The following is a 25,742-nucleotide window of genomic DNA, read 5'->3' as shown; positions in this document are numbered from 1 at the left end:
AAAAGTGAGTAAAGTGCAGGGGGAAATCAGACCTGTGTAACAATTGAAGTTTAAATGATACAACCTGCACTTTGGGACTATTCCTTACTTCTAAAGTGCTCTGTATCTTTACGTCTTCTGCTCTTGTTTCCAGGTGTAGGCCTGCCACACCAAAGCGTCCTGCTCTTGCCAGTGTTTCTCTCTCGTCGTTTCTCATGCCTTGAACTCCCTCCCAAGCCACCAGCACAGCAGCATCTCTCTCTTCCTTCAAATCTGTTATGTACTGAGTTGAATAGGATCCAAAATGCAGCAGTCTGATTGGTCCTAGAACAATGCAGCAGTGTGATTGGTCTGCAGGAGCCACCCAATCCAGCTCCAGATGGAAGTGAATCCACAACCTGATTGGCCTACAGGAGAATCCCGGAATTAGCCAATCACGTGCAGCCCATTGTGTAAATAATGTACAGTGGTACCTCAGGTTACCTACACTTCAGGTTACATATGCTTCAGGTTACAGACACCGCTAACCCAGAAATAGTGCTTCAGGTTAAGAACTTTGCTTCAGGATGAGAACAGAAATCGGGCTCCAGTGGCGCAGCAGCAGCAGGAAGCCCCATTAGCTAAAGTGGTGCTTCAGGTTAAGAGCAGTTTCAGGTTAAGTATGGACCTCCGGAACAAATTAAGTACTTAAACTGAGGTACCACTGTATATAAAGCAGATATTGTGGGGGAACTTCCACTATGAGCTGAATAAAGAGCATGAAATCCACTCTCGACTCAGAGTATATTTCAAAATCCTTCACAGAAAAAAGGTTACGTTTTGAGCCCAGCCTTCATCTCCAACTGCGACAAACGATGCATTCAAGCCTTGCACCAGCGGTTCTCCCGCCGATGGAAGATTCTCCCTGGGTTGTTGTGCCTTTGTCAACCTGCAAAAAGGCACTTTGCGGACAACTGGTTTAACGTGGACTGCACATGTCTTGAAACAGAGCTGTCCATTTGCCAGCCACAGACACCACTGCCTTAGAGCAGGGGGCGGCAAGGTTTACCTCGCCTGAGCCGGTTCATCCCTCCATGGACCAGACTGTGTGCCCATGATTTCTGGCGTCGGCCTCTGCACAGCCGTGATTTTCGGCATCAGCGCATGCGCAGACACAATTTCCAGTGCTGCGGAAGTGAGTCCTTGCACTGTGCTGGTTTAGCGCACTGCGTGGGGACTCGCCAAGTGTGTGGCTCGGTTCGAGGGCAGCTCGTGGGCTGGTTAAACTACCCCTGTGGGGCACTTGTGGCCCATGGGTCTTAGGTTGCTGACCCCTGCCTTAGGGGATGCAATGTGTGCTTCTGAGCAGCTCCTGCTCCTTTCAGTGTAGCCATAGTCGGTTATCAGCAGCCAAACCCCTGGCATTGAGAAGCCAGACCGTTCCCACAGCGGACCGTGCCCAACCCAATCTTCTGAGGGCCTGAAAGAAGGATTGGTTCAGATTGACAAGGAGCATTTGGAAACTGGTTGACTCACTCATCCAGCGCCGAGAGCCTTCTGGTGGTTCCCTCACTGCGAGAAGCCAAGTTACAGGGAACCAGGCAGAGGGCCTTCTTGGTAGTGGCACCCGCCCTGTGGAACACCCTCTCACCAGATGTCAAAGAGAACAACAACTACCAGACCTTTAGAAGACATCTGAAGGCAACCCTATTTAGGGAAGCTTTTAATGTTTGATGTATTACGGTATTTTAATATTTTGTTGAAAGCCGCCCAAAGTGGCTGGGGAAGCCCAGTCAGATGGGCGGGGTATAAATAAATTATTATTATTATTATTATTATTATTATTATTATTATTATTATTATTACTATTACTATTACTATTATTATTATTATTATTTCAAACTGGTTTGCTTTATTTTGTTGATTTTTCATCCTTTCCTCTCAGGACCAGAGCTCCTTCCCAGGACTCAGAACCAAATGAGGGACCAGAAACCGTTCTCTCCTTGACGTTCTTTCCTTTTTGTGCTACAGATGTGTTCGTATGCATGCAGCCGTTGTTAAAGACATGCTAGTTCTGAGTCAGACGACTATTCTCTGGAACAGGTCGATGTTGCAAAGCACTTCCCCATAGCACAATGTCTGAGCTAAATTCCCCCTGTCGCCCGTGTTCCTAAAGAGATTATTCCTCTAAACACGGAGAAGTAGCCTAGCAGAAAGCAAGACCAGCTTGACAACAAGATGCTTTGTTCTTAAAGTCTCTCAATGAACGGGAGATGCCAAGACTGCAATGCAGAAGAGAAAGGGGGGAGAAAGAAATGCTTGAATTTTTGCAAAGCAAACCACAAGCCTTAGGAAAAGGGAAAGCAACCCTGTACTGCTGGTTGACAGCACAGAAAGTTTCTACAGCACGTGAAGCACAATCCTGCACATGTCTACTCTTATGTAACTGAGCTCAACCAAAGTTAGTGCCAGATCATGGTGTTTAGTGCTGCATCCTGAATAATCCATAAGAACATGGGAAGTTGCCTTACAATGAAGTCAGACCATTGATCCATCAGCGTTTACACCCGGACTGGTAGTGGCCCTCCAGAGTTTTGAGACACAGGGGTCTTTCCCAGTCCTACTGGAAGATGTAAAGGGTTGAGCCTTCTGCATGCCAAGCAGGTATTCTACCTGTTATTTACTGAGATGAATATGATACAAATTGCAGCACTCTGATTGGTCCTAGAACAATAGGATTCAGAATGCAGCAGTCTGATTGGTCCTAGAACAATAGGATCCAGAATGCAGCAGTCTGATTGGTCCTAGAACAATGGGATTCAGAATGCAGCAGTCTGGTTGGTCCTAGAACAATAGGATCCAGAATGCAGCAGTCTGATTGCTCCTAGAACAATAGGATCCAGAATGCAGCAGTCTGATTGGTCCGCAGGAGCCACCCAATCCAACTCCAGGTGGAAGTGAATCCGCAACCTGATTGGCCTACAGGAGAATCCCGGAATTAGCCAATCATGTGGGGCCCATTGTGTAAATAATGTATATAAAGCAGACATTTCAGGGGAACTTCCATTCCTCCTCACTACTATGAGCTGAATAAAGAGCATGAAATTCACACTTGACTCTGAGTATATTTCACTACCACTGAGCCACAGCCCTTCCCCAAGAGTACATTGAACAGAAGCTCTGCTATGCAAGCTTAGGTGCCGGCATCTGGCACAGAACTGGCTGCCTTTTCCCACCACGACAGGGCAAACCCTGCTGGCTCCAGAGGAGATGGCAGCAGCATTGCTCCTCCCTGGTCCTTTTTGCACAGGGTAGACAGACAAACCTAGGATCGTTTGTCCTGGTTCCAGTTCATGGTTAAAGTAGAGACACCTTAACCACAAGCCTGAGTTTCGAAGACGTAAGTTGCCCTGCACTGAGCGAAAAAGCCCAGAGGAAGGAACAGAGAAGCTACAGCCTCTTCTCTGCTTGCTCAGTCACAATAAGCCATACTCTATGCTTTCCAAGGTGCATGGACCACTTCAGCATAGCATCCCAAGAATCTCAGACACTCTGTGCTAAATCAGCAGGTCATTAGTGCTAAGGGTGAGAGAGAAATTTGGAAATGTGGAGAACTTTTTATCAAATTGCAAGGCAGATTCCACTGGTTAGTTACCCAAGTTTTATATTTCCCAGCACAGATTTTTTCCCCCAGTCTCCTGTGCAGGCATGCCAACTTAAATGAAATATTGTGGGGGCCCAGGTAAGCCCCAGCATAATCGATCACATGACACGGTGCACACACACCATTTGAATGGCAATGCCCATCAACTGGGGGGGGGGGACGGGACACCAGCCCCCTCAAATATTTTATTGCGTTGGCTAAAGCCCCCCCAGCCCCTAGGAGTCGGCTCCTATGCTCCCATGACTACTTTGCCACTACAAACAACAATTATTTGCCCTCTGACACTCCTTGTCCAAAGTTTTCGGATTCTTTGACAAGCTGAATTCTTAAAGATTGTGGAAAGCAAGTCTAAGGTTGCATGCAGTTCTTCTCCTCTTCTTGGAAGAATGTATTTGCAGAATGTATTCCGAGTACAGCATGATTCTGTGTTTCGACACAGGGAAATCTGAAGGGTTATTCTAAGTGTTTGCGTTTCCAGATTATCAGGGTTCCCACCTGCAACACAGCTTCTAAGTGCATACAGGCCTCCGATTTCCTCTCTACAAGTCAGCCTCCCAGAGTGGCTGGGACAACCCAATCAGATGTGTGGGGTACGAATAATAACATTGTTATTAATTTTGATTTTCAGAGCTTAGACTTGAAAAATGATAAAACAAGAGCATTTTTTTTAATTGCATGCTTTTGGAGCTAATGATTTCTGTGTGTGCTCATGTTATTAGGGCTGTGCTTTTTCCTGCTCTTTTATTACAGCCGAGTTTGTCTTGGATGTACTCCAGAGTATTATTAGAATGGGTACAGGAAAATATACAAGGAGATAAAGGAAGAGATAAGGAACAAAACAGACACACCTTACCACTCTGCCAAGCCACCAAGAGCTGAGCATACAAAAATAAACTAACAGAAGCACACAGTCTTTGTTGGTGCTTTCAAACATGGATATTGTTGGATTAGCAGCAGAATGGTATCGGTCCAATGCATGAACATCACTCCAGTACGGGGCCAGGAGAAAAGAGGTGCTCTGAAAGCAGCTCTCCATTGGTTGAGAATGTTCATTAGCCCAAGACTTGGAGGCTAGACAAGTTTCTAGGCATGATATTTGCAAAGGGAAGTTTGGGATGTGTGGGCGGACTATGTACGCAGCTTCCTCTCAGCTTCAAATAAAACTAGCAGTCCCAGGCCTTCTGAGTAAGACGACTGCCACTCACAAAGCGTAAAGCTTTGCATAATTCAGCTTTTCTGGGAACAGCGTTTTAATTATTCTTTAATTTTCACCATTTTTTCTTAATCTCAGGCTGCCCACAGCCCTGCCTAGATCTCACCCTGTGCCTTTTGTGGCAGGGATCCTTGCAGGGAGCAACTTGTTCATTTATCTGCCCCAGGAAATCTATTGCAATCTGGTGTCGCGATGAGCTCCTACCCACTGGACATGTCATTTTGAAGCCCAAAAGATGTAGGCATGGGGAAGACAGCACACATTAGAAATACAGTGGTACCTTGGGTTAAGTACTTAATTCGTTCCAGAGGTCCGTACTTAGCCTGAAACTGTTCTTAACCTGAAGCACCACTTTAGCTAATGGGGCCTCCTGCTGCCGCCGCGCCGCCGGAGCACGATTTCTGTTCTCATCCTGAAGCAAAGTTCTTAACCTGAAGCACTATTTCTGGGTTAGCGGAGGCTGTAACCTGAAGCGTATGTAACCTGAGGTACCACTGTATGTCCAACACAAGGAACACCAGCAATAAAATAAAATAAAAGCAAAAAGTGAAAGTCTCATTACCAATCACACATACATTTATTTGCACAAATGAGGGAGCCCTTTTTGAAAAGGGAGAGGGGGTCAATACTAACCCCCCAAGGAGGGACAAAGGATGCAGCTTTTTCCTATCACAGCTTAAGGCAATGCCTACAATACACATTTTAAAACCAGTTTGAAATTCGCCTTGTTGTCATGGCTTGGAACACGGGACTGGGGCGTGTGGTTTTATAAAGAGGTTTGAATCTCTGGCTGCATAGACACCATCCATATAAAGCACGTGATCTCCCCCAAAGAACCCTGGGAACTGTAGTCTTCCCGCCACAGAGCTACAATTCCCAGCACCCCTTTAAAAACTACAGTTCCCAAGGTTATTTGGGGGAAGTTGCATGCTTTAAATGTAAGGCGTGTGTATATAGCCAAAGACTTTTTGGTCCTTGCACAAAACTGCCAGTGCTTGTCGTTCTTTAGAGGAAGCCAAAAATCATCCAAGCAGTTTTATATATGTGTTGAAATATGCCCTTAGGAATATCACTTGTAGAACAATCGACCGCATAGTTATGGGAACGCTTCTGATCCACTAGTCAAATGGCTCACCATCACTTTTCGACAAGCCAGTCTCCGTTCCAAATCCAATATGAGAGAAATAGGGGTGGAAGGGAAGGGTGGAAGTGCTTTCCTTTTTTAAAACAAACAAACAAACAAACAAACAAACAAACCACAAATGCAAAAGACATCCACCACGATCTTTTTGAAGAAAGAAGATGCTGTTCACAGTCAAAGACAAATGCCAATCTCATCTTCAGAACGGAAAAATCAGAAAGCTCAAGAAGAGAGATTCAAAGGTTTACTGCAGGTCAATAGCACAAGTGACAACCTTGCCAACTGTCACCTCAATAACCCCACCATGGACTAAGTGTTAAATACTGCAGCTACCAAAAAATGAAAGGGGGGGGGGAGGAAAGTTAGGAACCCACCATTTAAAACAGAGGGAAATGATTCATTTCAAAAAAATGGGGGAGGAGAAGACCGTGCTGTCTGTGAGAAGCTGGCATATTCATTCATAGGATAGAAGAAGCTTTTGAGAAGGATTAACACAATTGATGTGGCGGAGAACATTGAGCGTAAGAGGATTAAACAATTTATCAGCCTTCGCCAAGCCGGTCGCCTCCAGATGTTTGGGATTGCGACGGCTGTGCTGGCTGACGGGAGTTGCAGTCCAAAGCCTTTGGAGGGCACCGGCTTGGAGAAGGATGCTCTGCACCACGGGAAGACAACCAAACCCTTCTGCGGGCTGTTCAGAAAAGCGAAGGATTCCTTTCAGTCCCAGGAGAGTAAATGGTGGTGCATGTTTTGTTTTCGCTGCTCAGGAGCAAGGCACCAAACCAGCCCAGGGAGATGCAGGATTCAAGCTAAGTCATCTAAAGGTAGCATATTGTAAAACAGAGCAAATGCCTTGAGGGGCAGTTTGCTTCCTGAACCTAAGAATAACTATATCAAATATGCATTAGCAATAAGCGCCAGCTGTTGCAAGAAAACGATAAAGAGAGAGCAGAACCGTGGGTTAAATATTACCATTACGTTCGTTGGGGTTTGCAGGAAAGGTGCGTGTGTTTGGGCCGAGGGGATCAAAGATCCCTTGTGTTTGTGTTCCCTCATACCCAGAAAAGCTGCACCTACTGAAATTTCTGCACATCAGGATGCTGTGGGTGGCAAAGGAGCAGGTCCAGTAAGGAGAGAAAAAAGTAAAGAGATTCTCAATTCTGAAGAACAATTTCGCCCCAAGTAACCAGGGCCAGCCCAAGACATTTTGGCATCTGAGGTAATCTACAAAATGGCACCTCCCTCCTTGCCAGGGAAGATGGGGTGAGGGAAGACCTACCTAATAAACAAGGAGGGAGTAAATATCTACATTGGGGTCTGCTGCCCCTGTGGATCCTTCTGCCTGAGGTATTTTGCTTCACCTTGCCTCATAGGTGGGCTGTCTCTGCCAGTAACAATGATCAGGGGCTAGGGTGAAACTTCTTATAGGTCAGGTTCTCTCCCCCCATGAAAGTTGATGTCCTTAATTAAATAGATCGAGGTGCCCCGTTGTGCCCAGTCCCTTCCATCTAAAAGTGAAGGACATGTTTCAGATGCTTCCCTCATGTCATGTTTCCCTGCTCACAGAAAGCTAGCATGTCAGGGAGAACAGTTCTGGCTTGTCTTGTTCCCTGACATGCTAGATTTGGATCTTTTTCATGGGGTGGGGCAATTTCCTTTCGCTTGACACAGTACAGTATGGGAAGGGCTGTACAACAAGATCAACACTTCTGTTCCTAGGCACATTTACTTGGGAGTCAACGCCATTAAACCCAGTGGGACCTACTTCCGAAAAAAGTGTATGAACTCTGCTACCTGGCAAACAGCAGAAGGCTAGTCATATTTGTCTGTAACCGACAATGAGGCTATTCGAGCACAATAAATTCAAGAGTAGCTGGTCTAATCTTTCCCTCCATTTAGGCTTGGTGTCCTAAGGTGTGGGAGACCCACAAGCAGTTGAAACTGTTTATCGAAATCTCAGCAGGGCTGTCAAAGGCAGGGTGCAGAGCACTCCTCTCTCCGTTTTGTGGCTTAAAAAACAAAACACAATTTGCCAGGATTTCCATCTGAAACCCTAGAGAGTTGTTGACAGTTAACTTGGACAATGCTGATCTATATGGAACAATGGTCTAACTCATTTTAAAGTAGCATCTAATGTTTCTATGTATTATAGGCCCCGGGACACTGCAACATGAAGATCACGAAATAAGTTCTTGCAGCTGCCAATCCCTTTGTTATTGGGTGATGATATGTAATTGAAACTTCTGAATCCTGTGCGTGAGACGAGACTGTCCGAACCTGCTTGCAACCCAGACCAGGAACTTTTGAAAAGGGGTGTGTTCTTCTGTTTTCCTGAAAGTTTTCAAGGCAAGGACTGCTATGTGTACGTTTTTGATCACTCACGGCCCTGTGTTGCAAGGGAGGAAGATTGCAGCACAAGCTTCACCACTGTAAACACGAATTGCTCATTCCTTCCTTTTGGTCCAACCCACAGAAGCTTCTCAGCGCTCCAGCATGCTTCTGCTTGTGGGAAAACAAAACGTACCGCAATATGGTATATACCAAATGCAGAGTTTCATCTCTGCACTGCGGACATGTGAACAATGGCCGTTACTCAAGTTCAGATTGCAGTGCAGGCTGGAGGAAAAAGTTCTTTGGCAAAAATACAGTAAATCACAGGTCTGAAATCACTCCTACGAAAAATACCCCTTTAAGTCTTTTATGTGTACTTTCTCCATCTAGAAACCAAGACAACTTTATCAAATCAAGCTTTTCTGAAGAGAGAGACAGAGGGGCTATTTTTCCACGAAAGAACAGAAAGGGAAAATGGGGTTTGACACGCAGCATTACTTCAGTTTCAAAATAATGAGGTCACTTCTCGCTGAACCTCCGATGAACACAGCACGGTTTTCAAGCAATGCTTGCCATGGCAACGTATATATACACAAATTCTTGCTCACTGTGCTTCTTTCTAAAGAAGCTGCTAAGCACAAGAAGTTGCAGCAATAAAGTACTCACTTCTTGTTCCTAATGACTATTCAAAACTCTTGACCAGACAACCAAATCCTTGCCCTGGAGCTTGCCTTGATTGAAACACATGGACTAGTAGACTGCCAGGGCAATTTAAATTCGATAGGAAATTCTCATTGTCCGGAGGCCCACCTCCCTCATTCATTAGCCTTAAGACTGATTTAAACACGAATGCTTCCATGCAAAGGTCCTGAGAGGGCACTTACTTGTGTTGTACACACAAGGAGGAACACAAATGCACAAATTTGAGATCAGTGTGGACACCACCTGGCTGCAGAATGCTGGCATGTTAACAGGTGAAATGGATGAGCCGGCACGCAAGATGTTATCCACACTTTGCGAACACCTACATGAGCGCATGCTTTTCACTGGCCTCTGCATGGCAGCTCTCATATTTTGGGGCTCCCAAGTCCATGTGATATGCCCAAGACCTCCAAAATCTCAAGTTCAAACTTCATGAGAAGCTGGCTGCAGATCTGCATGTTTAATCCCGGATCTACCCAAGCCACACGGAAAACAGACAGCAGGGGATCCAGATGAGAGTAAAGGGGGGAAATCGGGTGAAGGGGAAGAAAAACCCTACACACCTCGAGTGTTTTTGCCGCACAACCAAGCTCACTTTCAGTAATGGGAAAAGAGACACCAGGAGACAAGAAAGCAAGGAGGAAATTGCGGACAGGAGAATGAGAATTATGCCCCCTCTGATTTTGGCTCCATCCACCCACCTTTTGCTTTTTAAAAATTGTTAAGGAATTGCAGCAGATTCAGGCTTAAATGCACACATCTGCTAAGAGATAAGTAACAGAATGGGGAGCGTGGAAATATTCCTACTTATGTATACTGTTCTCGGTTGCCATTCATGGGACACTGGCCCAGATGAGTCAGTTTCCGAACTAAATACCACATATCTCAACAGCATGAGTTACACCGAAAGGTTCAAATGGTAGGCTGTGGCATCAGGATGGAGCATACATAGCATCTCTGAATATGTCCAATGGGCATTATTTTGGGCCTATAGGCAAAGGTTGACAGGATTAGCTATGGGCTTACAGATAAACAGGGAACAGTTGAGTTCAGTTTGTCCCATCATATTTTGTTTGAAAGCAGCGGTGGGGAACCTGCTGCTCTCCAGATATTGCTGGACTCCGGATCCCATCAGGCCTGGCCAGCATGGCTAACTGTCAGGAATGATGGGAGCTGCAGTCCAGTAACATCGGGAAGGCCAAAAGGTCCCCCATTCCTGGCTTGAACCAGGAAGTCATCACAAAGCCAAGGGAAGCATGAAACAAAAAGGCAAAGGATAACTCCCCGCAGTTACTGCACAAGAAGTCCCATACCTGTTCTCCAGCAGCGTCATGCACACGACCTCTCGCACACCAGGATTGTTGGCTTTTTCGACGGAGCAGCTCTGCAGATTCCAGGTGGCCAGCCTCAGCACAGGCTTCCCATCCCGCACCCCACCAAACATCTCCACGGTGGGCCGCGTGGAGATAATCTGCGTTGGTCCTCCAGGAGGGAAATCCAAGTCCTCGCTCTGGAGGCTCAGCGAGGTGGGGCTCGGGTGAGGCTTGACCATGAAGTTGAGGCCGCCATTGGTATTCGTAGAAGGAGGCCTTGAGCGCTCGGCAAATATCTGGTGCCGGATTTTGTCCAAGAACGAAGAGTTGATGCAGTCCATCTTGACCATGTCCTCAATGTTCTTGAAGGGCCCGTGCTCTCGGCGGTACTCGACAATGGCGTTGGCTATTTTTTCCGTGACGCCACGGATGCTCATGAGCTGGGCAGGGGTGGCCGTGTTGATATTGATCTTCGCAGCTGAAAGGTGGTCGAGGTTCTGGTCCTTCCGCAAGGAGCTGGGCGAGTGCTGGGCCGAGTTCCCTTTGCTGCTCACGCAGATCTCAAACTTCACCTGCTCCAGCTTGGCAGCTCCGACTCCGCTCACCAGGGCCAAGTCCTCCACCTTCTTGAAGCCCCCAATATACTCCCGGTATTCCACAATGCTCTGCGCAACCGTCCTGGTGACCCCGGGCAGAGTCATGAGCTCCTCCTCGGTGGCCGTGTTGATATTCAGCCTCTCCTGGTTCACGAGGATGTTGCTGAAGTTGCACGCCGCGCTAAATTTGCGGCTGTGGCACAGGTCCGAGGGGTCTCTGGGGATGGAGCGGTGGCAGCCAAGGTTGCCCCCCATTCTGGCTGGCTTCCTTTAGCAGCGGTGCAATAATCCACGGTCGCTCTGGAGGCTCTTAAGGAGACAGCTGGCCTGCACAGCAGTAGCGTGGCACTCTGCACCGTCCAGGATTCCCTCCTTAGCAGGCAGGCAACATCAGAGGCAGAGGACCTTAAGCGTCTCATTCAAGAAACTGGCATCAAAATATTCCTCCTCGGAGGGAGGGAGGGAGGGACGGAGGCGGGCTGTAAACACCGGGCTCCAAAATCAAACTTGGCAAGCGGCTGGGATATTCGCGGGCTGCTGGACGGCACTCCAAGCGCAGGGCAAAGTTAAAAATATTCCAGATACACACAGGCGCAGGCATGCGTGCCTGCAACCGAGAAGGGCAGCCGCAAAAGCTGATGGTCAACGCGCCGGCTGCAAATCTGGGAGAAAGCGCTTCTTGCTCCGGTTTCTGCCCCGGATCAGCGGCTGCAGCGCGGAGGGGGCGCGCAATCCCGGCGTCCCTTTGCCAAAAAAAAGCTGCGCTTAGCGGAGCATCGCGCCGGGCTGCAGCCGAGGCTCGGCAAGCCGTGCGCGCTTCCTTTCCTTGCGCGGCGTCCCTTCCTCACGTGCGGCTCCCTTTCCTTCCTCTCTGCCCGCCGATTTCCCCACCGCGTTGCTTTTTGGCCAAGCCAGGAAGGAGGAGGAGAGATGGGGCTCTGGGAAGGGAAGCGCCGTCCTCCTCCGGAGGGCTTGTACCGCTCGGCCAACCACTCCCCCCCGGGCGGCCCTATTCCGCTCCGGCTCCTACGAGATGGGGGGTCTCCGCTGCGATTCTCCAGCCGCGCTCTGCTCCCTCCGCCGGCGCGCCCGGCTTGTTATGAGCCGGGGATCAGCAAAGCGCCGCGGCCAAGGACCGGGCGCACGGCCCGCCCTCTCGGCAAGGCGGAGCCGGAGCCGCTGGGGCTGCTACCTTCGGGGGCGGAGAGTCGCCTCACGCCCAGCTGCGGGAGGGAGAAGCCAGCCTTTGCCTTCCACTTGTTCCCCGTCGCAAGCCGGGAAGGAGCGTCTCATCCTCCCCTCGGGCCACCTCGCCGATTTTTACGCACGGCGTGACTGGGGCGCATCACCCCCAAGGCATGCGCTGGGAATGCGCGCGGCAAAGGCGCAAATCCCGCGGCTTCCAAAGTAGAAGACGGGATGTCTCTTTTGACTCGCCTCTTTTTGTTCTTGTGCTGCATGGTTAGAGCTACTCGGGTAGGAAATAGGAGGAGAAGGAGTGCCTTCCATCGGCTTGGGCTGGTGGCCCAGCTGCGCTCCTATCTGGGCAGGGATAGCCTAACTTCTGTGGTCTGTGCTCTATTAATCTCTAGGCTACTACAACGCGTTATAACAACAACAACAACAACAACAACAACAACAACAACAACAACAACAACAACAACAACAACAACAACAACAACAACAACTTATTTGTACCCCGCCCATCTGGCTGGGTTTCCCCAGCCACTCATATACATGGAGCTGCTTCTGAAGACGGTTCCAAAAACTTCAGCTGGTGCTGAATAAAGCAGCCAGGTTGCTCAGTTTGAACATATTACACTGATTCTGCCCCAACTGCACTTTCCAGGCTCAGTTTAAATGCTGGTTTTGACCTATAACGCCTTAAAGGGCTCAGGACCACAGTACCTCCAGGACAGCCTCTCCCCAGATGAACTGAACTGCAACCATCATCTGGGGCCCTTCTTTCTGTGCCTCCTCCTCCACAAAGAAGTCCAGAAGGTGTCGACACGAGAAAGGGCCTTTTCTGTGGTGGCTCCCTGCTTGTGGAATGCTCTTCCCAGGGAGGCTTGTCTAGCGCCTTCATTACATATATTTAGGGGCCATGCAAAAGCATTCCCATTCTCCCAGGCCTTTGGCTAATTTAATAATCTATGGCCTTTTAAACTGGGCAGGAGGGGGTATTGGTTTTCTTCATTATTATGGTATGTATTTTTGTGTTTTTGTATTGTAAACTGCTCTGTGATCTTTGGATGAAGGGCAGTATAGAAAATTAAATCATCAACAACAACAATAGAAGAAATAAATAATCAGTACTGTATTTATTTAAGCATAAAAAGGAATCCACAAGTGCAAACAAAAAACAGGGTATTTGTTTGTTAACAGTTAAAGCTTTTGGGCCTTACTGAATAAAATCTAACCCCATCCAAAAACTTAACAACAAACTCTGAATTGGTACTGCAGCGGCAGGTACACTTAGCTGTTTCTAAGTCCTATGATTAATTTTGAAAAGGGCAGAATGCAAATATGTTTTGGAGACAGCGGTGTGGTTTCTTACCAATATCAAAACCCCCAGCCTCGTGCTGGCTTGTGGTGTAAATTAACTGAACCGTTTTATGCATTTATTTGTTTTTAGAGCTGGATAATCCTGAAAAAGAGAGAGACATTGGAACTCAATGCCACAAGGGGCATTGGAACTCAATGCCACTCAATGCCACCTCACCTATGATGCCCTGAGCTTCTTGGACAAAGAGCAGAATGCAGATGTGATTTGTAATCATTATCAATAGGCACATTCAGATCAACATCTGGTGCGATGAAGTCATTCCAGGGTGAATTTTTGGAATGGGAGTGATTACGCATGTGCATATGGTGTCACATTGCAAAGAAGTCGTGAGGTTGCAGCTGACTCCTTCTGGTTCCCGTTACACCTTACAAAGAAATTCCTGGTGAGGTTTCCTGTTTGTTAAGAACTGCAGCAGGACTCTGGAGTACTTATCTTTCTTCTCTGGATGCCCAAAGATGAAGGGTATAATTTTCATTACGCATTTCCTTTTCAGGTCCCCTGCCAAGCGGAAGCAACAACAGCAAGAAGAAGTTGTAAATATATATATATATAAGAATTCTTGGCATTCCGTCAGAAAATGTGGTGCAGGAAAAAAATGCGAGTGGGAAAATGAGTTATAATACTTCACATTTGTTATGTAATGCTCTGCCTTTTCAAAGCATTGAGTAGATACAAGCTAATTAATAGCATTCTGAAGCTATGCTAATTGAATTTAGTAGTCTTTCCACAAGGGAATTGCACTTAATCACTTAGGGGGGGGGCAGTTTGTGTTTTATATGGTTTCAGCATTTGAATAGCAGCCTTTGGACTGGTTTATTGGCATTCATCAGCACTTTGAAGTTAGAGAGCTAATACCATGATTTAGAAATCAACATGTTTTCCGGTAACCTGGGCTAGAGAAGGCAGCTTCCCGATCTCAAAAAATAAATATAATTTTGAATCTTGATGTGTCTGTGCAGGATCTGCACCTTATTGTGCTTGGGGCTGGGTAGGGAATCAAGGCTGTAATATAAGCACAATCACCAGAGTTAACACATATACAAAATATGTATTTTTTGCCCCCTGGGAATATCTGAGAAGGAGATGTGAGCTCTAGGACCCTGCTAGTGCCCTTGCATCTCCTTCTCCAAGCCTGGTGAGGGCTAGGGGGGCATCAAATTTTGACCTTGTACAGGATGCCATGGCACCCAAGTCTACCACTGCTTGCACCCTACTGGAGTCTTCTTACCCGAGTAAAATGTGTTCTTGAACTCTGATAATGCTTCTTGCTTCCCTGGGTAGAGGATGTGGGGGGCGAGGCGAGTGTGTGTGTGTAGAAACTAACAAATTGTAAAAAAGTAAAATTTACATTTCTTGCTTGCCCACTTCTGCCTCTGTTCCTGCCCATCAAATACGTGTGGACCCCTCGCCCCTCAACGTTGCCCACCCCTGGGCGATTAGAACAACTTAACCGTAAGTCTGAGAATTCTGCAATAACAAAGCATAACAAAACATAGCAAAGTAATAAGGCCCAACTATTGTTGGTTTCACATTTGACAGATACCTTCCACCAAGAGAACTTGAAATGTTTCCCTATTGTTAGTTATGTGAGGGGAATTTCCTGATCTGGACCTTGTGCAAAGTATGAAATCAATAAGCTCTCCACACCCAGATAGTTCAAAGTTCTACTGTCTTTAAAGGTAAAGGTAAAGGTACCCCTGCCCATACGGGCCAGTCTTGCCAGACTCTAGGGTTGTGCGCTCATCTCACTCTATAGGCCGGGAGCCAGTGCTGTCCGCAGACACTTCCGGGTCACGTGGCCAGCGTGACAAGCTGCATCTGGCGAGCCAGCGCAGCACACGGAACACCGTTTACCTTCCCGCTAGTAAGTGGTCCCTATTTATCTACTTGCACCCGAAGGTACTTTCGAACTGCTAGGTTGGCAGGCACTGGGACCGAACGACAGGAGCGCACCCCGCCGCAGGGATTCGAACCGCCGACCTTTCGATCGGCAAGCCCTAGGTGCTGAGGCTTTAACCCACAGCGCCACCTGCGTCCCACTGTCTTTAAACTTGTTACCAAAAAAAGTTGTAAGTACAAATCAACACATTGCTCTTAAACAGCTAGCGCTGCAGTCCAGTTTTTTTGTTAAGTTCCTTCCTTGTTAATACAGTGGTGCCCCGCAAGACGAATGCCTCGCAAGACGAAAAACTCGCTAGACGAAAGGGTTTTCCGTTTTTTGAGTCGTTCCGGAAGACGAATTTCCCTATGGGCTTGCTTCGCAAGACGAAACGTCTTGCGAGTTCTTGCGAGTTTGTTTCCTTTTTCTTAAAGCCGCTAAGCCGCTAATAGCCATGCTTCGCAAGACGAAAAAAACCGCAAGACGAAGAGACTCGCGGAACGGATTAATTTCGTCTTGTGAGGCACCACTGTATAGCCCAAGAATTATTCTCTCTCTGGTCCCAGAAAGAGATTCAGATAAGCCAAGTTGCTTGTTCAATATAGTGGCAACTTCTGAGAGAGACCCAGACTCCCAGTGATGAGTCATCACTTAACATAAACACTGAAGTGAAGACTCCACCCTCCCTTGTTGCAGCTTTCGTTGCAGAAGCATCTCTGCAAAATGGACATTCTGTGAATGCAATACTCCACTAACACAACCAGTGATGCAAGGCAGTTGAGAAATCACCATTACTGGGCAAAGCTCCTGAAATATTGCCTCGTAACTGACTCTCTTCAGAAGACAGCTCAAAGGAATCGAGAAGACAGCTCAGATGCAGCAACATCCATAAAAACGTTCGTATCTTTTGTTGATCTGGCCTATCAACTGATCAGCTAGTTCTCAGAAACTGATGCATTTCTTACTTAAGTCTTTTCCCAGCCATTAACAATGTTACATAAAAGAAAAGAAAGCTAAAGGAGCCTTTAGGTATTATTCCACAATGATAAGAAGTGCCCACAACTTACCCATTCGGTTCAAATCCACACTTGAATTTTATGCTTGGTACTATGTGCAGTTAGCTTATCTCCCAGCTATACTGTGAAAATAACAACAAAAGTTGTTTAGAGATGACTTGTTATTATTATTTTTACTTATTTATACCACCTTTCATCTGAAGATCACAGTTAGGCTCAAAAACCAAGGAAGAGTCTTGTGGCACCTTAAAAGCTAACCAATTTCCCAGTACATTTCCAAGCACAATTCAAAGTGTTGGTGCTGACCTTTAAAGCCCTAAATGGCCTCAAAGGCCCAGTATACCTGAAGGAGCGTCTCCACCCGCATCGTTCTGCCCGGACACTGAGGTCCAGCGCCGAGAGCCTTCTGGTGGTTCCCTCACTGCGAGAAGCGAAGCTACAGGGAACCAGGCAGAGGGCCTTCTCGGTGGTGGCACCCGCCCTGTGGAACACCCTCCCTTCAGATGTCAAAGAGAAGAACAGCTACCAGACTTTTAGAAGACACCTGAAGGCAGCCCTGTTTAGGGAAGCTTTTAATGTTTAATAGACTATTGTATTTTAATATTCTGTTGGAAGCCACCCAGAGTGGCTGGGGAAACCCAGCCAGATGGGTGGGGTATAAATAATAAATTATTATTATTATTATTATTATTATTATTATTATTATTATTATTATTATTAATCACGGTTAGTCATGTTTGTCTCCTCATCAGTGACTACTAAGCACAATGGCTTTGTAGTTTAATGCTTCTGAATGGCTGTTGCTGGAACCTTTGGGGTGCGGCGATAACTCTTGTACTCAGGTCCCTTTGAGAATTTCCCATAGGTCAGCCACTGTGAGAACAGGATGCTGGACTAAATGGGCCTTTGGCATGATCCAGCAGGCTTTTCTTATGTTCCTATGTTGCCCTGAAGCAACATAGGAACCAACAAAGCCACAAGAACCAGGTTCTTGAGACCTCCCCATGACTGGAGTTGCATTGCGATGGCAGTTTGGGCAGATCTATGCCAGTGGTTCTCAAAGAGTTTGATGCGCCACCCTGGTGTGGCAGGAGAGAATGGCAAGTGGGGCAGGAAGATTCAAGGGCAATCAAAGAAACATTTAAACATTTCAGTCTAGTCTAGTTTCAAAATAATTTGGGGGGATATGCAACCAGGAACTGTATCCACACCTGTCTTCCAGAGCATTGGCAATTCTTCTACAGTTCTCCCTGACACATTGTTTTGAACAGGAATTTCCAACTCTGACAAATGTGAAAGATCAGAAAAGAGAAAGGCTTCTTTGTGCTGATGATGAAATGAGAGTTTGTCTCAAATTAGACCTAATGTAAATGAGATTACCTGGAAAAGCAAGCTCACACCGTTCATTGAGCTTGTAGAGATACTAAAGGTACATATGTAAGAGGCTTGTATATTTTGGGAGTGTTTCATGTGCTTATGTAGCTCCATTGTTTTATAGTTCCTTGATGTCCCATAAACATATTATAACAGTAGTTGTCTTCTGTGTCATAAATTAATCGCTGCTAAAAGTTGTTCCTTTTTGCTTTCCGGTGTATTTCTTATCAATAAAACATTTGGTGTTCTGCGAGCAAATTTTTATTCTGAAAGTGTGGCCTGGAGAAAAAAAATGAGAACCACTGGTCTAAATTTAATAATAATAATAATAAATATTATTTATACCCCACCCTCCCCAGCCAAGACCAGGCTGAGGGCAGCTAACACCAGGTATAAAAACAATTGATTAAAATACAACTTAAAAGCAAGATTAAAATACAACATTAAAATGCAGCCTCATTTCAGTAGAAACTCAAATCAAAAACATTTTGGGATGAAAACGTCAAATCTTCACCAAGGCCAACTATCCAGACTGGTCCTACGTGGGCCAGAAAAAAGCCAGGGAAGTCCCCAAATAGGAGTTCCATCACAGAAGGAGAAAGGGAAAAGGAAAGAGGAGGTGTAGCACCCTGCTTGTGGTTAACGCTTAGCTGGAATGAAATATTCAACGCAGCAACAGAGAAATTAAAATAATAATTTATTTGTCAGACAAATAAATGTGAGGCACAGTGGTATATGATTACCAAGCTCTGGCCTGGCCTCCTGCCATTATGGCCAGCACTTATATTTCCTTAATCCAGCCCCCTTTGCTTCTCCTCTGGCTGCATCTGTCCAACCAGCCTGGTTGGAATTCCTATTGGCTGATTGGTATGACCAATCACAAAAATACACTCATTTCCTATTGCCTTTTATGGGAGACAAAGAGCTATATTTCCTTCCATTTATAATTGACAAACAAGTATTAATATATCTTTACATGTGTCTCAACAAGGAATCTTAATTACCAGCTCACCTCTTTGCCCTCCTTGCCCTATTGCCTTCTAAAACAAATGGTTAATCTTAAATTTTTATCTTGAACAGATGTCAGAGACCTTGGGTTCATATTCTCATGCATCATCAATGAAATATCTCCTTTTGGAGGTCTTTAAACAAATGTCTGACAACCATATATATCAGAACTGCTCGGATGGCGTCTCATTTCTGGCAGGGAGCTAGGCTCATCTGCCCCCCTGGTCTCCTACAGCAATATGACTCTATGAAATAAGAATTTAACATTTCTTTCTTTCTAGATCCTTTGCATAATTACATTTAAACCAATATATTTCATACATTATCATAGGTAACCTTTTAAAAGAATAAAGCTTCTCAAAGTAAAAAGGAAGGAACTCAGTAAAAAACAGCTTTTAAAAGGAACCTCTTCAGTTCACCCCCCCCTTTCACCCTCCTTTCCAGCCTCAAAATAAAATAGGAAGAAGCTTCTTCTTCCCCAGCCAAGCCAGTTGCCTTTCCCAACATTTATTGCTCTTTTTAACTCTCTCAGTTTAAGAAAGAAACAGTTTTAAAAGACTTCCCAAAAATGCTTTAAAAAGACTTCCCAAAAAGCCTCTCTTTCTGCCAGCTAGATGCTTCTCCATTTGGTCTTGGCCTTTTAACCTTAGAAAGAAGATCTGGCTCAAGTTTAAGGCACATGGTTTTATTTTCCGTAACCTTGCTCTTTAACCTGTAATTCCAGCTTTTATGACTTTGAGAATTGTTTTCTGCTATAAATCAAAGGGGGGCCCCTTGTCTTAGGAGAATGGCCAAGGTTTTCTCTATAAACAGTTGGCCTTCTTGCCTGGCATGAAACATTTGAAAATCTAAGCCCATTTAATTTAGGAACCTGATCAAATATAAGCCAATATATGCCTTGATTAAAAATGCAGTCTATATTCAGATGCCACATTCCCCCCTTTCAAGCTCAAGGACCTGGCTACAAAGCGTCCTTGATAGCTTGATCTTCCTAAGTTAAAGCTCTGTATAGGGCCATGATATGAGGTAGAGTTTCATTCGAAATCATCTTGCTAATTGTACGTCTAAAACATGAGATGATACATGGCATCATACATAAAACCATTATTACTACCGTCAAGAAAAACAAGCAAGACAATAGTATCCCTTTGAGTCCTGTGACATTAAGTAACCAATTGGTGAGCCATCCCATATCCCATCCTTCCCATGTTTATACTGGGACATGTGCTATATTCTCCATCTTTGTGGCCAACACACGGATTGCCTCACCATTATCAGAAATGTTAAAGCAACAGGCATTCCCTGTCAAGTTCAAGACTCCACATAGGCCTCCCTGCTTGGCAAGTACATAATCCATTCCCATTTTCAGCTGCAAAATGGCGGCTCTACTTTCATCCAACTGTTGTGCAATAAGTCTCAAACTCTGGGCCGTTGCATTGGTTACAAGTTCCACTACTGCTTGCAATCGAATTATTCTGTTTAGATTATAGATAGGATCCCGTGCCCCTTGTATGAGCTCACCAGGATTCCAGGAGGCAGGATCATAATAGGCTATAATGCGCTCTGGTGGCCAATCATCAGTACCGCTCCAACTTTGGGTACTTCCTCCTGCTATATGAGAAATATCAGCGTTTCTTCGTGTACGCTTGGCCAAATTAGTAGGCATAATCCACATTGGTGGTAATACCCATCCCAGGAAACAAGTCCCACTCCATTTGGAAGGGAGTTTCTTGTATGCCCATTCTCCACATATCCACCACAACCATCGGGTCTGAGGTTTTTTTGGTATGTGGAGTGTATAAGGCGAAATATCAAAAGGGGTATAGAGTTCACAGTGCAGTATGTTAGATTGCCTTTCTCTGTCACAGTTATGTTCCATACCACTTTCCATGCATGAATAAAAGGAGGTGCACAGGGCAAGGTATTCCGAGTTCGATAGGTAGTACCGTGTGCCCAGGTATGACTATTCTTAATATAATCCCAAGTATAGTGACAATGAGAAGAGCCTATCATGGTAGAATCAGCTGCATCTGATGATTTATGTACACAGAATTCCCCTTGTACAGGTATAGTTGAGTTCCATCCGGGGAAATTCTGTACTTCTGTTTGGTGTGGCATTTCGCTTACCATACCAATGGCATTTAATGGTATCAGTAATAAGGGCATACCTCCCTCTGAATCATCTGGCCCAAGAGAGCAAACAAGGCAATTGGTCCTATTTGCAACATTGGCTACCATTTCAGCTAAGCCTACCCACATATTGTGGTCATGGCTGAATCCATATTTAACAAATTTGGTCAGATTCAAGGACCCTTCCCCTTACCAAGGGATCAGGATTAATAATAAAATCATGTTGATGTCTAGCATATGCATTCCTTCCACAAAAGATTACCTTATTGTGATAGCATAAAACTATTAGTCCCAATATAATTCCCCCAGTGACAGAAATGGGGAACCACCAAGACCAAAACATATATCCCAAGGATCCCCAATGTGTAATATCTCTGATAATTGTTCCACAAGGGGGCAGTCAATCAATTGTATAAGAGAATCTTCCCTTTCACAATCGCTGGTTCAGATGCTCCTCAAGCTTCAGGCGTGCGCAGGTCAGCCAGCTTCCAAGTTGTGGCTGCAGCAGGCCGGTCGTCTAATGTTGCCCGTGACCTAGCCCGTTCCCCGTAGGGCTAGGTACAGGGGTTTTTGGAGAGAGTCAGTTTTAAAGGATTAGAGGGGTCACCTTTGCACGTCCAACTGCCTTCAGACTTCTTCAAACGAGAGTGATGAATCCAGGGGGTCACCTCAGCTACCTTCACCGCTGTTGGAGTAGAAAGCAAGACGGTGTAAGGTCTACGCCACTTAGGTGCAAGTGGATCACGTTTTCCACTCTTTCACCCATATGCTATGCCAGCCTGGAGCTGATGAATCGGCTTGGCAATGCTGCACGGCGTGTGCTTGAGGGCCCACCTGTTAAGAAAAAAACAACAACAAACAAACAAACACGGGAGAGAGACAAAAACACGGGAGAGAGATTGCACTTATCCCTGTGTCACATGGTCTCCTATTTGTTTGAGGTCAGTTGGAATATCCTGAACAAAGGAGGGCGGCCTCCCATACAGGAGCTCAAAAGGTGACAACTTAAGTCTTTTTGTGGGTGCGCACCGAACACGAAACAGTGTTATGGGTAACACATCTACCCTCCTGAGACTTTAGACATATTAGTGGGCTTCTGGCATGCCCTGCAAATACCTTGCACAAGCGTCTGGCGGTAGGTGGTAAGTCTGGCCAGGTAAATCGCATTGTTTGGATCCCAATTAGGATCTTCCAAGGGATAGTTGTCCTGGAGATGACGGTCAATATTATAAATATTTCCCACTCTGGCCTGCTCACGCAAATATATCTGTACCTTTTTAATTACGTCTCTCCTTTCCTCAGTGGTGAAGAGAGTATTCAGGAGCTGGCGACAATCTGTCCAAGTAGGACTATGAGTATTTTACTATTGAAGTCACCAAGTCCATCATAGCCTGAGGTTTTTCTGCGAAAGATGGGGCGTTTTCCAATTCATCAGACTGTAGTTGTGAATGGAATACATTGCAGGGTCGAAGTTCGAGGTGGCCGTGGTCCAGGTTGCCCATTAACCAGCACAGGCTCCTCAAGTGCATCAAATACTCTTCTAAGAGGGGCTACTACGTGACCTTTCTCTTCGCTTTGCTCTAGGGGCCTCAAATCATAGGGGATGGTATCTGTCCCAAGGCGTTCTTTTGGCAGCTCTATACGCCTAGCTGTATTGCTTGCTGACCGATTAAGGTCTCCCTGTAACTTCTGTAATAATAGATGTACAGGGGTTTAGGGTAGGCAATCAGTTGTTCCACTAAAGGAGACTGTAGATGGAGTTCTACTGGGACTCACAGGTGGAATAACCACTTCTGCTTGGGCTTCATTATAGGACTCCAATGCCTCCTGAAGATATTTATCATAATCTATCAAGGAATCAAGTTCTATGACTCCACCCCCATTATTCATTCCACTTTCTTGCCTTGGGGTTACAACTGGTGGAGGGTTTGAATTTGTTTGGCAAGATTCCTTTCCTAGCTTTGGCTTTTACAGCCAATAATTTGCATCGTTGGACTTTGCATTCCCTTATCCATGGAGGATTTTTATTTAATGTGCTCAGCCAGGAATCTATATATGAAAATTGTTCTGGGCACCCTCCAGTTTCTTTGGTGATGTTAGACCAAAGTTTGCTTACTAAATTTATATCAAAGGTTCCTTGAAATGGCCATTCAGTATTTTGTTTTGGCCATTCTAGTTCACATAACGTTCTCAAGCGCCCTGGCGTCATTTTGACTCCATATGCCCCTGAGAAGGCTTTCTTAAAATTATTTAACATACATTCAAGAGGTGTATTTCCCCCTTTGAACCCCCAATTCCCATTGTATGGCCCTGTGAAGTATCCACTCAGTCACTCACACACACACCTTACTGGGAAACGAAGTAGTACTCACTCCACACTTAGGTCAGTTACACATTGTACTTTCTCACACATGCAATGCGCAAGATACTTCACCCACACTCTACCTCCCAATCTTCCCTTTTGCCCTACACCAGATCACCATCTGATGTACCCAGCCACCTAGCGTACTCAGTTCCCCTTTACTGAGACGCAGAAGTTTGATCAGGACTTCTCTTCCTCCCAATTAATTGGAGGGCCAAAACCCTTTAGTGCACTTACCCTTAGCTGGTTCCGTTTCCCCCCGGTCCGTCGCCGTCGGTGGGCAGGGTATCAGACAGACGAGACTGCTGCGTTCCCCTGGAAAAAAATTTTCCATTGCGCGCTGAGTAGGCAGTGAGTGATCCTCTGTCTTGTACCCTGCTCAGTAGGCGAAGGGGCTGCGTTCCAGCAGACCACTTATCCGAGTCGCAGGCACCATAAAATGTAGCACCCTGCTTGTGGTTAACGCTTAGCTGGAATGAAATATTCAACGCAGCAACAGAGAAATTAAAATAATAATTTATTTGTCAGACAAATAAATGTGAGGCACAGTGGTATATGATTACCAAGCTCTGGCCTGGCCTCCTGCCATTATGGCCAGCACTTATATTTCCTTAATCCAGCCCCCTTTGCTTCTCCTCTGGCTGCATCTGTCCAACCAGCCTGGTTGGAATTCCTATTGGCTGATTGGTATGACCAATCACAAAAATACACTCATTTCCTATTGCCTTTTATGGGAGACAAAGAGCTATATTTCCTTCCATTTATAATTGACAAACAAGTATTAATATATCTTTACATGTGTCTCAACAAGGAATCTTAATTACCAGCTCACCTCTTTGCCCTCCTTGCCCTATTGCCTTCTAAAACAAATGGTTAATCTTAAATTTTTATCTTGAACAGATGTCAGAGACCTTGGGTTCATATTCTCATGCATCATCAATGAAATATCTCCTTTTGGAGGTCTTTAAACAAATGTCTGACAACCATATATATCAGAACTGCTCGGATGGCGTCTCATTTCTGGCAGGGAGCTAGGCTCATCTGCCCCCCTGGTCTCCTACAGCAATATGACTCTATGAAATAAGAATTTAACATTTCTTTCTTTCTAGATCCTTTGCATAATTACATTTAAACCAATATATTTCATACATTATCATAGGTAACCTTTTAAAAGAATAAAGCTTCTCAAAGTAAAAAGGAAGGAACTCAGTAAAAAACAGCTTTTAAAAGGAACCTCTTCAGTTCACCCCCCCCTTTCACCCTCCTTTCCAGCCTCAAAATAAAATAGGAAGAAGCTTCTTCTTCCCCAGCCAAGCCAGTTGCCTTTCCCAACATTTATTGCTCTTTTTAACTCTCTCAGTTTAAGAAAGAAACAGTTTTAAAAGACTTCCCAAAAATGCTTTAAAAAGACTTCCCAAAAAGCCTCTCTTTCTGCCAGCTAGATGCTTCTCCATTTGGTCTTGGCCTTTTAACCTTAGAAAGAAGATCTGGCTCAAGTTTAAGGCACATGGTTTTATTTTCCGTAACCTTGCTCTTTAACCTGTAATTCCAGCTTTTATGACTTTGAGAATTGTTTTCTGCTATAAATCAAAGGGGGGCCCCTTGTCTTAGGAGAATGGCCAAGGTTTTCTCTATAAACAGTTGGCCTTCTTGCCTGGCATGAAACATTTGAAAATCTAAGCCCATTTAATTTAGGAACCTGATCAAATATAAGCCAATATATGCCTTGATTAAAAATGCAGTCTATATTCAGATGCCACAGAGGAGGGGATCAAATTGGCTCCAAGCCAAAGGCCAGGCGTAACTACTCTGTCTTATAGGTCTTGCGGAAATAAATCAGATCCCGCAGGGCTCTGGTCTCATGAGGCAGAGTGTTCCACCAGGCCGGGGCCAGTGTTAAAAAGGCCCTGGCACTGGTTGAGGCTAATCCGACTTCCTTAGGGCCCAGGACCTCTAGTGTGTTGCTATTTATGGACCTTGAGGCACTCCGTGGGGTATACCGGGAGAGGCAGTCCTGTAGGTACGAGGGTCCTAAAGGAGTAGGAATGCTGAGAAGCCCTTTAGGCTGGTGGGAGATTTACATTCAGTTCACAGAGCTGAGTTTCTGCGGCAGCAGTGGGGAAACTTTTTCAGCTGAAGAGCTGCATGAGCCTGGAGGCAACCTCCTTGGGGTAGAGGCCGAGCGGTGAATGTCCGGGGGGGGGGTGTACGGTGATGTCACACACCCCCCGGGATGACACCCAGGGCGCTTCGTCCCCCCCACCCCCTTCCTCTGCCACTGCCTTGGGGTCCAGAGGGAAAAAATGGGCAGAGTGAGAGGTACGGCCCTTTATTTTGTCTCTGCATGGAGCCCATAGCTTGAGCCTCTTGCAATAGATTTTTAAAATAAAATTTTTATTAAACATTTCCTTGGTTTACAAAAGTACATGCATTGTCTCTTTGCCGCATTGCGCCTCTTATGACCTCAGTTTCGAGCTCAGTTTTGGGCC

At 45.7% G+C, this 25,742-nt stretch overlaps 1 protein-coding gene and 1 long non-coding RNA gene across 2 annotated transcripts in view; both read right to left on the bottom strand.

The window, feature by feature from the left end:
• EEPD1 (endonuclease/exonuclease/phosphatase family domain containing 1) overlaps window positions 1-11,999 on the bottom strand; it is a 65,915-nt gene extending 53,916 nt beyond the window's left edge. The window contains exon 1 of the mRNA XM_028750707.2: window positions 10,323-11,999. Within this exon, the coding sequence (XP_028606540.2) occupies window positions 10,323-11,173 (851 nt within the window). The 5' untranslated portion in view covers window positions 11,174-11,999. The remainder of the gene's footprint in view (window positions 1-10,322) is intronic.
• A 6,431-nt stretch (window positions 12,000-18,430) lies between these two features.
• LOC144324955 (uncharacterized) lies at window positions 18,431-25,009 on the bottom strand. The gene is made up of 2 exons (XR_013390266.1): window positions 23,491-25,009; window positions 18,431-21,725 (listed from the first exon to the last, which is right to left on the bottom strand). It is a non-coding gene; the product is annotated as an uncharacterized LOC144324955 (long non-coding RNA).
• Window positions 25,010-25,742: the final 733 nt, after the last annotated feature.

This window comes from Podarcis muralis, chromosome 12, assembly GCF_964188315.1.
Source record: "Podarcis muralis chromosome 12, rPodMur119.hap1.1, whole genome shotgun sequence".
NCBI lineage: Eukaryota > Metazoa > Chordata > Lepidosauria > Squamata > Lacertidae > Podarcis > Podarcis muralis.
The sequence above is the reverse complement of the archived record's forward strand: the minus strand, read 5'-3'. Positions and strand labels throughout refer to the sequence as shown.